Here is a 14,445-nt window from a genome sequence, read left to right as displayed (position 1 = left end):
CTTTATGGAAACCCAGTCTTTTTTTTCATGTTTTGTAATTCACACAGCATTTCATAGTTGTATTATACTGTCATAGTTGCTCATGCGTCATGCTGTGTCTCATTCTTGTGTCCAGATGTCGAAGGCAGCGGAGGAGAAGAAAGCGGCAGCGGTTGCGACTCTCCATCCTGTGACACAGACAAGGACATTTACTTCTCCACTCCATCGAACCCTAAGGTCTTAGTGGTGGTGGGCAAAAATCCCACAGATGCAGGAGTCACCTCACGGGGGAGTGTGGCACTGGCGCTCTTCGGGCTGGTCCTGGCCCTGCTCGCTCCCCACTTGAGATAAGACTGCCTGGGCAGGGAGAGGAAGAGAACGAGCAGGGATGACGGAGCGAAGGGGAAAACTGTCAGAGAGGCTTTAAAAAGACTGCCTTCAGGACCTTGGACTGTCCGCCATCAGGGGTGGGGGGGGACTCTTCCTAATATTACAATAACTTCACTTTTAATTATTTGTTTGTATGTTTTTATGGACATCAGTGTACAGCAATATGATTATCCTCCAGAACTCCACCTCTTTCCCCCTTTTCTCCCTGCAGATAAACTTTTACACCTTATGGCTCTGCTGGAACTCCAGTACGGTTCTGCTTGCAGCGTTACAAACATTATATAATTGTCTTATTTTGGCAGTTTAATCTCATAATTAATTTTGTGCCTTCTTTGATGATTGCCATCACATAACTAAATAGCAAGCAAGATGTTTGGCTGAACATGAGTGCCTGTGGTTGGACGTACTTCATATTTCTGAGGATGCTCTTTCTTTTCATCACTCATTTTGATTATTCCAAGATCAACAATGTAGAATGTAGGCGTAGATCAGTGATTGTTATGGCTGCTAATTCACAACAGTCATTTTGCTCTTTTGAATGTGCAAACTGTGAATGTGTCTGTGGATTATACATATACACACATCAGCTATTATGAAGCTTTACTTTGCTTCGGAGGGAGGTGGTTAAAGTCTTTCCAGGCTCATCCTTCAGAAATACTGCGAGAGAAGTTACAGCACAGGTATTTATGTTTCACCTGGAGATGGAAGCATTCTTTAGATGAGCTTTTGGGGCACTCTGCAAGCCCAAACATGCATATTCTACATCAGCCATGAGCATAATCACAGCCTAATTTTAAAAAGTTTCATATGATTTTAGTAATTTAATTTCCTCGGCTTTAACAGCTCAGTAATAAGGTCATACCTCATGCATGCGCTCATTGTCAATGCAATCTAGAGATGTGGAGCTGAAAGTGTCTGGTAGAGTTAAGGACATGTGGCTGGCGTCCTAGTGAAAGGAACCGAGGCTTGGAAGGAGAGAGACACCCCTGGCATTAACCCCTGAAGAAGAAGAAGGCAAAGCTCTGAATGCCCTTTCTGGTACTGTAAGCTCAGTTCAGCACGGACGATCTGACTCGATACAGTCTTACTTGTTTTAAAACAATTGTTTTGGGGGAAGCGATATGTATGTTCACATTAAACTATAGAAGAGAAACAAAAGACAGTGTGTTAATAAAACGAAATCAAGAAAAGATTATTTTAATACAGGGTTTTATGTTGAGGAGGCGTAATTTTTAGCTGTTTGGTATGAAGATATATATTAGGTACTACAGTGGATTTTACTCCTAGTTTTAGGTGGTGGAAGTGGACAACGTGCAGAGGACAGCGAGCGCTTCCTGTCACTGTGCACAGTATTCTGGGCGCTTTTTTTCCTTTTTTTTTTTTTTTTTTTTAATGCCCAAATCCCCCGTCCCACAATACACACTTGTACCTCCAAAATGGCCTGTGTCAGTATAAATGGACTCATCCAAAAACATTTGATGATCTACCTATATATATATATATATATATATATGTATATGTATACATGTATGTGTGTGTGTGTGTGTGTGTATATATATATATATGTATATATATGTATATATATATATATATATATATATATATATATATATATATATATATATACACACACTCACACACTCACACTCCTTTTCATGATTTCAACTCAAGGTTGTTATTGAAGTATTGTCACAAGTGCTACGGAAATTAATGCAATGTATGGTGCCTGTTGTTGTTGTTTTTTTTTCCAAACCCTTGGTACATTTTTTTTAGCAAATCCTTATGGTAAAAAAAAAAAAAAGAATGTTGATGTGAGGATGTGGATCTGTTATCATTGTCAAATGCCCTGTGGGGCTATGAGTACATTGTTAGCAGCAGCACAACATGAGATTTTCTGTTTTATTTAATAATTTGGTTTTTACATTGCATTACTTGGTTACTATGCTGCCTTATGTAGGTTTTTTTCTGTAATTTATGCATGTAGTTTTATGTCCATAACATAAATGCTACTGCAGCTTACTTAGATTATCCAAAACACAGTATTCAGAATGTTTCAATACACATAATTTAGGTGAAAACATATTTAATTCGAAAAGTATCACATTAGGGGCTTTAAATATGCATTTTATAAAAAAAGAGGGAAAAAAATGAAAATGGATTTGTGTGTTTCACATGTATCTGCTGGTCTGAAAGCCCTGGCTTCAGTAAATACTGGATCGATCCTTTTGGCCTGATTTGAAACTGACAAGTTGATTGTAAGCTGACATGAAATTCTCTTTGAAAAAGGTGCTGATCAGTCTGTCTGCAGACATGGAACACATTGAGGATGTCAATATTGAGAATCTAAAAAGGATTTAAGCAGATGAAACATCTATGCAACGCATCTAAAGTACTGAAGCCTTAATTTAAAAAGATGAAGCTGTGCTTCAGCAGCGTGATTCGGCATTACTTCTCCATGAGACTGGTTATTTTCTCCTGACTTTGTGTTCCACCTACATTTCTATGAGGGCTTGTGCATGTGTTCTTTTCATGTGGACGAGTTGTGTTGAGTGTGAAGAAAACCCATCTTTTCTGACCAGAGGAGATGTTGTGGGTGATGATGGTGAATGTCTGTGCTTGCGGGCCAGGGCAGCAACATGTTCCGGCTAGCAGGAGTTGGTCCAGCAGCAGGATGTTGTTCATTTGATCCACAGAGTAACTTCAGTCTAGTGACTTTAAAGTTGAGTTGGACAGGTGCCTTTGGCCCACAAGAACAGAATGGACTCATTTTCTGAGGACTGACTGAAAAGATTTAAAAAAAAAAAAAAAATGTGTAAATAAAGAGCAGCCGTTTTAGATGTCTCTAAAAGAGGCCGTAACAGTACACCAGATTTTTACTTGTCAGATTATCTCCTAAATGTTATGGAAAAAACGAGATGAGATAGATGTTAAATTGTAAGAGAAAATGTATATTAAAAAACATTTCTTAGTCTTGTTGAAATAAAGACTGCCAATATTTAAACTGTTGTGTGTGTTCTCATTTGACAGGATGTGATACCTTGGCAATGAGGAACTTATTTGATATTAAAATCTCATTTCTGGGCCTAGAAAAGTAATGGGTTGATGTAAAATTATCAAACATTTTGGAAAATTCATTAAATTGTCTAATGAATTTCACAAAAGAGTTGAAGCTTGGCTGATTTGGTCAAGGACACTGTAGAGATATTCTTAAATGAAAGCGTTAACCATGGGGTTTCTGAAGGTTGTGGGTTCTGTGACTGATTTTTGTTATTTGTCTAAATACATAATTTATGCCATAAAGTACCCGAAAACAGCCCAAGGACATGCAAAACACATCTACTCATCAATGTAAACAACATATTTCCAATTATCTGAGTAATAGATGACCCCCACCTGAAAAAGATTACTTCCACGAGAAAAAAAAAACCATGTATTTGGGTTGTAGCTGCTGAATGTACCCATGACCCTCACAAGGATTAAGCTGTTCAGAAAATGGATGGATGGATAGTCGAATGCAGCATCATAAAGTACTACAGAGTACACAGCTTTGTTGTACTTGCAGTTACATTAACAGGATAGATATGTTTTAGCTGTGATGTCACATCTTGTGGAGCACAAAGTACTTGAAGGGTGGCCATGGTTATGAAAATCCTGGAAATACAGCTCATATATATTAACATTACATTAATTTTATATTACTGTTGGAGCAGAAAATTTAGGTCCAGGGTGTTCTTTTTCCTGTCCTAATGCAGAAATAAACAACAAACCTGTTTAAATGCTGATGTTAAAAATCATCTCCACGGGACTGAAAAAATTAAAGCAATCTGTTGGAGTTAGACCAGACCTAAGGGGTTTCCCAGGGCTTGTTTCGCCTAATCTTGGGTCTGTAGTTGTTGCAGTAGTCTGCAGTGGTTTAACAGCTGTTCTTCACAGTTCAAGTGAAGTAAAAAGGCTCCTGTTTATTATTCATGCAATAATCGGCTTAAGTCCACTTCAGTTTATATGGATAAAGGTTGTGAATGGCCATGGAAATCAAAATAAGACATGATACTGGTCCCCAAGAAGACAACTGGAAAATGTTTTAAATTCTGTCTATAAAAATGTTTGCAAAGCCTTTTTTTTTTTTTTTGTCGTTTATTTTACAACTTAGATAGTGTATTAGCTCTCAGGCTTCCCCTGGATTCAGATGTGGTTTTATTGTCGTCAGTGCAATAAAGGCATGTCTTGTACAGACATCAATGTGAATATCTCTATTCTGTAATAATTCACTATAGTGCATGTTTGTACATATCATTTTTGACAGTATCTGTAAAAGAAAAATGTAGGATCACTGATATGAGAACACCTTCTGGACATTTTTGTCATGTCTGCAGGTTCTTAGGTTATTTTTATGGAGTCAGCTGCTATGATTTATGTTACATTTCTGATTTGTTGAAAAAAGTGACATGATTAAATGAGATAACTATCCTCAGTATTTCACTGGAATTTATATAGAGGTAAAATGGAGGAGGGGGGGGGTTCAATTGCTTAGAAAGGAGTTGTGAGGCATTCAATGAACCAAACCACAAATTGCAATAATAGCTCCAGTTATTCAGAACAGGCCATATGATCCATTCATGTATCAGTGTATAAATTAATCAAATTATAAATTAATTAATTATTTGAAACATTCAAAAGCCTTTTAGAAGCAAATACATCTAAAACACCCTATCCTTTATGAAGAGGCCTTTTCTTTAATTTACGTTCCTTTTAACGCAACATGTGTAACACTGAAATGTGTCCGGCGGAAGTTGGGCTCACGGCCTGATCACAAAAGAAATGGCGAGCGGTATCGGGAGTAAGTAAAATTTTCTGCTGTATTTTGGCTTTGGCTCCGACTTTATTGCAATTTTAATAGTTTAACAATTGCAAAATAACCTTCGTTGTTTAGCTTGGATGCACCCAGTTGCATCATTTTGTCGGAAAAATATAACACCTTGTAGTCGTGTGTGCCTCATGAATGTGTCCCCCGTAATCAACATTGCTAAGCTAAAGCTATTATTTAGTTAAACATGTACGAGTTATGTGATTTAGCTGTAGACGCAGAGTCTATATGCTTTGTTTGTTATATTATTTATCTTAAAATATCACTCTGAACCCAACAAATATGAATACAAGTGCTATAAATAAACATTGAAGCGACATGTAAACACGGTATAAGCAAACCAACATAAACAATCTGGCCAACGTTAGGTACCAGGGTGAGAAAGAAATGTTTTTATTTTCGGAGTTAATGTGTGTTACTGGTAACTGCAAGAAACCAGTCAGGAAAAGGGGGGAAAAGTAGCCGCGATTACGTGAGGAAGAAAACTGGAGTTGAACTATTACCTCAGGTTTTCGTGTCAGTGTTTGTTGTCATGGGGAAAGTGTCTGTTTCAGTGGATGCTTCGTAGACAAAACCTTTTGACTTAAAAGTAATTTTGGTTATGACTTTCATCACGTGTTCTCTCTCCTTGCTCGGTGTTTGGGTTATGTGGTACTTTGCCTGAGACCTATCTCGTTTTGGGAATTCTTTCACTTCACCTTTCCAAGTGTTTGCGTTAGAGGGAGTAGTGCAGTGGATAATCTCTGATTCATTTACATGAACAAAACTGCTTTTACAGTAATGCAAAGTAAGTTTTCAATTTAGATGTCATAAAAGATTTGCAACATAGGTTAGTACACTCTCGATTCCGTTTTGTTTGAAGTTGGCCGACCATGGAACGATAGCTTTTTGATGTTACATTGCCATGTGCTGGCTGTTTGTATTCAAGTACCATACAGTGAGTATGAAGGTCAGCATGGCTCCTCATGGCTGAGAACTCTGACAAATTGATGGCCTTCATAAAGATAGCCGAGGATACATGAAGATCTGTAGATCTTTAAAACTATGCATCAACACTGTGGTCTAGGTCATTCAGAGATTTTCCAAGAACCATATGACAGTGACACAGAGATGCCCATGAAGACCTACAGTACACCATTGAAACTATTTGAACTTTCCAAGCAGCTGTATAAGCAGCACTGCCATTGGAGTTGACCTCCTGTGAGTTTTTTTTTACATATCAGTCCAAACCAATGACCTGTTTGGAGAATCTCTTGTGGTCTCGTAAAACAATCATTTGTATCATTCTTAAGTATAAGATAATATGAAAACTGTTTTTACACAATGGCATAATGACCCACAAGTAGGGCTGCACAATATATCAAAAAATATTATTGCAATAATGGAGTGTGCAATATTCATATTGCAAAGACATGCAATAATTTCTTTTTTTTTTTCCATTAACTTTCTGTTTTACACACCATGGAGTACCAGAGTAGTTTTCAAAGGATTCAAAGGAGTTTTATTTGTCATTCCATCACAAAGAAGAGAACGACACTGGTTTCTGAGGACCCCTATTTGCCATATGAATAAAATAAATAACTAATAAATAAATGAATACATTAAAAATGACTAAAACTAAGGCTAATTTAAAATCAGTAAAATATATGTCTAAAATTAAACTTTAAAATACCTACATAAAAAATAATAGCACATATTTACAATCTAACCTAGCCTATGCACAGTAGACACTGAAGTACAGTGCAAACAGCAGAGTGAAGTGCAAGAGGCTTTATCACTCTTAACATACTACTTTTTTTGGCAAAAAAACTGAACTAATGCTACTACTCTGGTTGAATGCAAGTTTATTTGTTATTAATGTTGAAAAGATGTGAATATTTTCAGAGTGTAACTTTGAGCAAGGCCTGAACACTTATATTTAAAGATTATATTTTTATCTGCAGTATTTACCAAACCAGGCAGGCTAAGGTGTAGTGTTTTGTTAAAGCTCTTACATGGAGGTACTCTGGCACTTTTGTTATTATGAAATACATCCATGCCATTAACACTTTGTTATATGCGAATAAAATGACAAAATATTTGACTATGATTGTGTCTGAAGATCTATGGTTGCAGCATCACCAGGTTCTTGGACAGAATTGTGTAATTGATTATAGTAGTACAGTACTTTGTCTTAAATTATAAATAACTGAGTCAACATACAAACAACTGGCTCATTTTAATATTGTTAAGGAACCTTTTTCTTAGTACATGAAATTGTTTTTTCTTTAGGTGAACGAGAAATATCACAATATTATCGTTATCGAAATGCTGTACACCCATAATCGCATATCGCAAGTTTTGCCAATATCGTGCAGCCCTACCCACAAACACAGTGTCCTAGAATGTCTGAACTCAATTAAACACTTTTGGAGCATCCTGAACTATGAAGTAGAGGAACGTTGGGTCTCCAGTGTTAGGGAGTGTTAAGTGGTCATCACAGAAGTGCAAGAATTTGTCAAATTCCTGTGGTCTCAATGTCCGTAAAATAGTGGTTCTGATGTGACACTGGTACAAATTATAAGTGAATGTGCTTGACAGATGTATTCAGTTTTGTTACCATTATTTTCAAAAAACTTAGCAATTGTGTTGTTGCAAATAAATCATTGTGTACTCTTTAATGAACTTAATGGCAGAATCTGGAGTACATGTACTTGGAAAGTTACCTTGAAATGATTTCAGACATGCAAAAAGTATACTCATTGATCTGCTTTCTAAGTAATATATGCCTTTTTTTCTCTCCCCACAGAACACAAGATCCTGAATGTGGGCCCAACAGAGCCCTGGTCAGTCAGGGAGAAACTATGCCTGGCTTCTTCTGTTATGAGGAGCGGTGACCAAAACTGGTAAAAAGGAAACCAGTCGTCTGGTGTTTCTCATTGTCAACACAACTATCTAAAGTAGTACATCTAAATTAAGTGGATTTCTGCCTGTTATGTTGAGATACAGACAGAAAATCTGCAGTCATCTCATAATTGCACAAAATAACCTTTTTTTTTTTTATATGGAGACAATGATGAGAGGACATTGGCCACTTGTGGGCAAGATGTATGATTCTTTACATCAAGAAAATCTTACACTTGACATTTCTTAACAGATCATTTCAGTGTATCATCTATCTTAGTTTTACCACTAGAGGTCAGACTTGGGCAAAATATAATGGCGTTATGTTTTAAGGTCTTGTAGTGATGGCACTTGACTTTGACAGTTACTATACATTTTTAAGACAGTGTCTTTATCATTGAGTCTTTGAGCTTCTTTTGTGTCTTTTGCCATATGTTATACATTGTATTAATTATACATGTACTGTTGTCATTTAATCATGTAGCATTTAAGTTCTCATCTCAGCAGGGAAAGAAGTACTTTTCTGGTTGAATACCTAAGATCTTTTTCTTTCAGGGTGTCTGTAAGTAGAGCCATCAAGCCTTTTTCAGAATCTGGTCGTCCACCTGACTGGTTCTCACAAAAGGTCAGAGTTTAACCTTTTGTTAATTTGCACAGATCTGTTTTTTTTTAGCATACTTATCTAATGGTATGCTCATACATTTGCTCACAATAACACGTTTTCTCTTTTTTTCTCAGCACTGTGCCTCACAATACTCTGAGCTGCTAGAAGCCACAGAAGCACCAAAGTCAGTACAACAAAACACCTGTTTTTTCAGAATCACATTAAGGTGTTGTTGCTGTAGTTTACCGGTATTGCTCCTGTTTTTTAGGCGGAAACGTGGTGAGAAGGGTGAAGTGGTTGAGACCATTGAAGATGTCATCGTTCGTAGGCTGACAGCGGAGAGAATAGAGGAGCTGAAAAAATTACTGCGAGACACACAGGAACAATACAGGTACATACATGCTTTTCAAAAAAAAAAAGACAGTCCTGTAGGACTATGAATTATGATCTAAATCTCCCATTTTGCTTTTTATTCTAACAGGAAGTTAAAGAAGGAGGTGGATCTGATACAGACTGGACACATGGACACCCAGCTAAAAGAGCTGTGGGCAGAGATCACACTGTAAGACCTCATATCTGTCCAGTGATTTTCTTACCTTTTACATTTTTCAGTTCAGACTACATTTATTTTGTGACATATTTATTTTCAATGGACCTGACTTTTATCAGAATCACATACATGAAATTATTACATTATCACAGTGTAATTCTCCATTTAATAATGTTTTATTAAATAAGTGGCTAATCCATTCTTTTGTGTCACATTGAAATTATTCCAACTAGAAACAAATGGCCCTGGGTTAAACTGTTTAAACTATTCTTTACAATCACATAAGCATATGTAGAACATTAACAATTACAAATTTGAATTCTTGTTTCAACATGAATTTTTTCCTTACAACAGAAAGAAAAAACAGGATGAAGAGGAAGCAGAGCAGAAGAGGAAAGCTACAGAAACAGCCTACCAGGGTAAGCTCAGCTACTTTTTTCCTGATCCTCATCCTCCATACGTTCATACACGTTTTTTGAAATATACCCTCACTAAAGCTACAATTTTGCATGTCTTAATAACTGTCGTACTTTGTTTTAACAAAATTAATGTGGCTTGTGAAGGAGATTAAATTTCTGTATAACATCAGCTGTAGTACTGATTCATACAAAAGAGTGTAATAAGAGTCTGCATAGATATAATGTAAAACTGAGCTATTGAAAGCATTTGTATAGTTAAATATGGGAATAAGTATTATTTGCACTAAGTAACTATATTTATATTACTGTAGAGTAAGAAGAAAAATCCTTACACAAGTAGCTGACTGAATTCTGTCTTTCCCTTTCACTCTCTTGCCCCATTGCAGCTCGTCAGGCTGCTAAAAACACCCCTAAACGTCTGCCCAGTGTAACTGTACGGTCCCCTTTGGGTGCTAGTCCACCCAACCTGGACTCTCAGGCTGACTCGTCAGTCCCCACACCACCCATGGACCCTGGAGGCGTGGCCTCAGATGACACCAGCACCCACTCTGTTGTAAGAACACAGTCATAGGCAACCCATTTTACTTTATGCTTAATACATTCAACACTGTGTGATTACTAGAGGTTATCACAAATACTCAGTGCTGCTGCTTGAATCAGTAAGGTCTAAAATCAGTTTTAACATTAGTATGATCTCATCAAATGTGCATCTCTGTACTTTTCAATGATATTTTGTCCTATTATGGATCAGTGGAAAAAAGCTCATCTCACATTCTGTTTTTTTTTGTCATTCCTGGCTCCTGCTAGAAGTCAAAGTCAGCTATATTGTCAGATTTTGCCATATGTACATGGCATACAGAAAACTGAAATTACAAGACTCTTGAGGCCCCACCTAGAAAAATGAACACGGTAGAATAAAAAATAGAATGTAACTATAAACAATATAATTATAAACATAGAATATAACAATAAACAGCAGGGGGCTGAGGAGACAATAAATAGATAATAAAGGTGCAACAGTGAAGTTAAACAGATGAGGTATTGGTAATAGAAATTATTGATTTTAAAGTGACATATGCGATATGTGCATTATGCAATAAAGTAGCTGGAGTAAACCTATTAGAAGTATTTCAGTAAATGCATCCGACTGTGCCTACCACTCGCATTGATTCTCTGCTGTCCCTTCCAGGCCCAGGGGGTCGGAGTGTTTTTACCAGTGGCAGAGGCTCCGGGGCCTAAAGACGCAGGCCTGGCTGCACTCGTAGATGATTCACCCCAAAAAAGACTCCTAACCCAGAAGGCTACACCGCCGCCGTCACCTCTCCTGTCAGAACTCCTAAAAAAGGGCAATCTGATCTCAGCCAGCCCCCGCCTGGTAAGAACAAATCACAATGCACGTAGAGGCATTAATTTAATGTCCTGTTGACATATGTTCTTTTTTATTTACATAATTTACATTATGAAACTTGCTGATACAGCCTGCAATTTGAAATCACTTTCTTTTGCTGAAAACTCACATAAAACAGCACAACACATACTTTTTTGTGCTTCATCTGGTATTTATTTGGATCAGGTTGCAGATGGAGATGCTACAGGAAGCCTTACCAATGGAGTACAGACCTCTACCACAGCCACTGCCTTACCACCTGGTCATGAGGTCATCACAGGTAATTACCACTGACGTAACCACTAAGTACGTGCAGAAACATTACCTGACGTGCAGGATAATTGACTAGACACCGCCTTCACCTTTTGTTTTTCATTAGACAGGTCATGGTTCACTTCTACATGTAATTCATTCTTTGTATTGAGTTTTTAAAATCAAAACTATGGCTGCAGATGTAGTTACATCACAAAATGTTTCCATCAGATGTGACGTCTTTGTAATGAGTCTGACTTGCTGTTTTATCGTGTACAGAACATGACGATGACATCTCTGTGTTCAGACCTTGTAATTACCTGCAATCTAGGGCTTCATTTGCTGCAGGTTATTATTGCTTGTGGTATTTACTCTTTTGTGTTTCTGTGTGCACACAGAGGGTGAAGCAGAAGCTGCAGTGAAGGCAGAGCTTGGTGAGGAGACAAGTTTGGTAGAAGAGGACCTTGTAGCAGTGTCTTACATGGGTGATGAACTGGACCTGGAGACAGTAGGAGACATCATTGCCATCATAGAGGAAAAGGTGGAAGCATTATGTATTAATCCTTCACGCACAGTTGAAACAGGATGTTTATGTACATGTAGTTTATAAAACACAATATTTCAGACTTTTTGATATATCATTTCAATATATGTCCCTCTGTTGGTTCAACTGCTTTATTTTCAATTCAGTTCAATTCAACTTTATTTATAAAGCCCATTTCATGCACAAGGCAGAGTCAATGTGCTTCACAACAGGTGTATAATATAGCTACAGTAAAAAACAATTATACAAAAAGGAGTACACGTGCAACTAAACAATCATAATTACGTACACTTAAACTCGCACATGTGCACACAACCACACATGCACACACACAACTCAACAGAACACTGTCGAAAAAAGACACGTTGTCACGTTGTCTGTTTTTTAAAATGGCTACTGATGTGGCATGTCTAACTGTATCAGGCAGGGTGCTCCATTTTTGTGGGGCATATACACTAAAGCTTTTTGCTTAAATTAATTGTTTTAATTACAATGTTTATGTATTTTGTGACTCATGGAAGATGAACAGTTACATACATCAAGTTTATTGCTTTTAACCAACTATGAAATTGATGTCACAATCTTAGACACCTGAGATTGGTTTACTGTTAATAAATGAACTAGGAGTGTACCTATGGCTGTGTTTTCAAAATATCTACATTCATAATGAATACAGTGCTGTCCTTTTAACCCAAAGGACTGTTCCCGAGGAGGAAGCCAATACTCAAAAACCAGCATTTAAAAAAACAAGACTAATATTTTCAAGTGTTTAAAAAGCATCAGCCATGGAGATAAACAGTTGGACATAAATAGGTCTTTGAGCAGGACAATGGCCCTAAACAGAACTCCACAAGGCCAACAAAGTAAACTTTATAGAGTGTCATTACAAAGCCCTGACATGTTTTATTAGTTCACTTTATTAGCCCTGGAGGGATGTTCATTCTCTGCATTTGACCCACTCTAGTACACTAGGACTAACACCACATACAGTATCTTGGTCAAGGGCACTGACGACCTAACTTAGTGTATGTTGGCTTGTATTTGAAGAGGACAAGTTATTTGATGTTTTGTCTGTTTCTAATCATACATTTTCTACTGTACATCCAAGACTCAGACTTACTCAGTCTGCTTTATTGGCATTCAATCAATGGACATGACATAATGAAATATAGTTACACAGGTCTCTGTGTTTGCAGCATGAAAATGACATAAAATATATAACAACTAAATAGAAAAGAATAAAATGTAGCATAAAATCTGTCAAAATATAATAAAATAAGCCTCTGAATATGTACAATATAGAGCAGCAATAACAGCTTAAGGTGGTGTGCATATGAGCAGCAGCAGTTTACCGGAGGAAATAAAGCATCAGTAGTGACTGTAGCAGCATCGTGATCTGTTAAGTCCATTTGTCCATTCTTGCCTTTTGAATATACAAAAGTTGGATCAGTGGCAAAGGGGAAACAACTTAAGAGTTGGAAAAGTTGAACAATAATGTAATTGAAAGGAGCTGATGTAACCAGGTAACTGTCATCTCCTGTCCAGGAAAAGCCACTGCACATCTTTGTCAGAACAGTGCAAAGACAGGTCAAAGTCACTGTCCTCAAATACTTAGAAAATCATTATATAGGTAAAATGCTCCTAAAAGAAGGATTTTAATGGATTTAAATATTTCACCCGCTGAGAAATTTCTCCATAACAGATATATACTGTTTATGGCTAAAGAATAACAGGGCTGAAATACAGCTAACTGACAGACTTTGTGTGAAACTGTGATTCATAATTTTGCTTACTTTAACTTCCATGTCGCTTGTCTCCTCCTCCTCCTCCTCCTCCTCCTCCTCCTCCTCCTCCTCCTCCTCCTCCTCCTCCTCCTCCTCCTAGGTCGATGATTCTGTGGAGGCTTTGGATGCAGCCGCTGTGGAAGCCGCTCTGTCTCTGTGTGAAGAGGCAGTCTCAGAAGGACACACCCTCCCCGGACCCTGGGAGACCCAGGAACTGAAGCCTTCAGACCCCACACCAACAGTCCCAGATCCAGACCCCACGCAGGATCCTCACGACGTGGCCTCAATGTCAGCCCCGGCCCAGGCCGTCTTAGAAACACAGAATCAACCCGATACTAAAAGAGAGGAACAGCACAAGGGAAACTGTGATGGAGCTGAGGTGACAGGATGTGACGTCACCTCCTCTGCAGCATCTGATGACGGTGCAACAGGAAATGAAGTCACAGAAGAAGGAGCAGCAGGGAAGGAAGCCACTGAAACAACGGTGAAGAGTGAGGGAGAGGAGTGGAGCCAGCCCGAGCCCAACCCGCCTTGTTTAGGTGGGTGATGGACACATGTAAACACACAAAATAATAATAATAATAATAATGATAATAATAATAATAATAATAATGATACATTTTATTTCTAAGCGCCTTTCAAGACACCCAAGGACACTGTACAACAAGATAAAACAAACAATCCATAAAATACAAAGAAATAAACAGATTAAAACAAATAACTAGAAGCACTCGGAGAGCGCAGACCTCTGCCAAGGCTGATCAGTGCCCCCCCCCCGTGGGACCCCCA

The 14,445-nt window shown here is 37.8% G+C and overlaps 2 protein-coding genes across 3 annotated transcripts in view; both read left to right on the top strand.

The window, feature by feature from the left end:
- gpc4 (glypican 4) overlaps window positions 1–3,285 on the top strand; it is a 32,828-nt gene extending 29,543 nt beyond the window's left edge. Inside the window, exon 9 of the mRNA XM_030145791.1 lies at window positions 116–3,285. Within this exon, the coding sequence (XP_030001651.1) occupies window positions 116–330 (215 nt within the window). The 3' untranslated portion in view covers window positions 331–3,285. The remainder of the gene's footprint in view (window positions 1–115) is intronic.
- A 1,869-nt stretch (window positions 3,286–5,154) lies between these two features.
- Window positions 5,155–14,445, top strand: part of brd8b (bromodomain containing 8b) — a 19,973-nt gene continuing 10,682 nt past the window's right edge. For both annotated transcript variants that reach the window (XM_030145156.1, XM_030145155.1), the window contains exons 1-12: window positions 5,155–5,206; window positions 8,022–8,118; window positions 8,672–8,741; window positions 8,855–8,904; window positions 8,989–9,111; window positions 9,202–9,282; window positions 9,625–9,689; window positions 10,076–10,242; window positions 10,879–11,064; window positions 11,263–11,356; window positions 11,727–11,869; window positions 13,757–14,195. In XM_030145156.1, coding sequence (XP_030001016.1) covers window positions 5,188–5,206; window positions 8,022–8,118; window positions 8,672–8,741; window positions 8,855–8,904; window positions 8,989–9,111; window positions 9,202–9,282; window positions 9,625–9,689; window positions 10,076–10,242; window positions 10,879–11,064; window positions 11,263–11,356; window positions 11,727–11,869; window positions 13,757–14,195 — 1,534 coding nt within the window. In that variant the 5' untranslated portion in view covers window positions 5,155–5,187. The remainder of the gene's footprint in view (window positions 5,207–8,021; window positions 8,119–8,671; window positions 8,742–8,854; window positions 8,905–8,988; window positions 9,112–9,201; window positions 9,283–9,624; window positions 9,690–10,075; window positions 10,243–10,878; window positions 11,065–11,262; window positions 11,357–11,726; window positions 11,870–13,756; window positions 14,196–14,445) is intronic.

Source organism: Sphaeramia orbicularis, chromosome 10 (genome assembly GCF_902148855.1).
Source record: "Sphaeramia orbicularis chromosome 10, fSphaOr1.1, whole genome shotgun sequence".
NCBI lineage: Eukaryota > Metazoa > Chordata > Actinopteri > Kurtiformes > Apogonidae > Sphaeramia > Sphaeramia orbicularis.
This window is presented reverse-complemented; position numbering and strand designations above follow the sequence as displayed.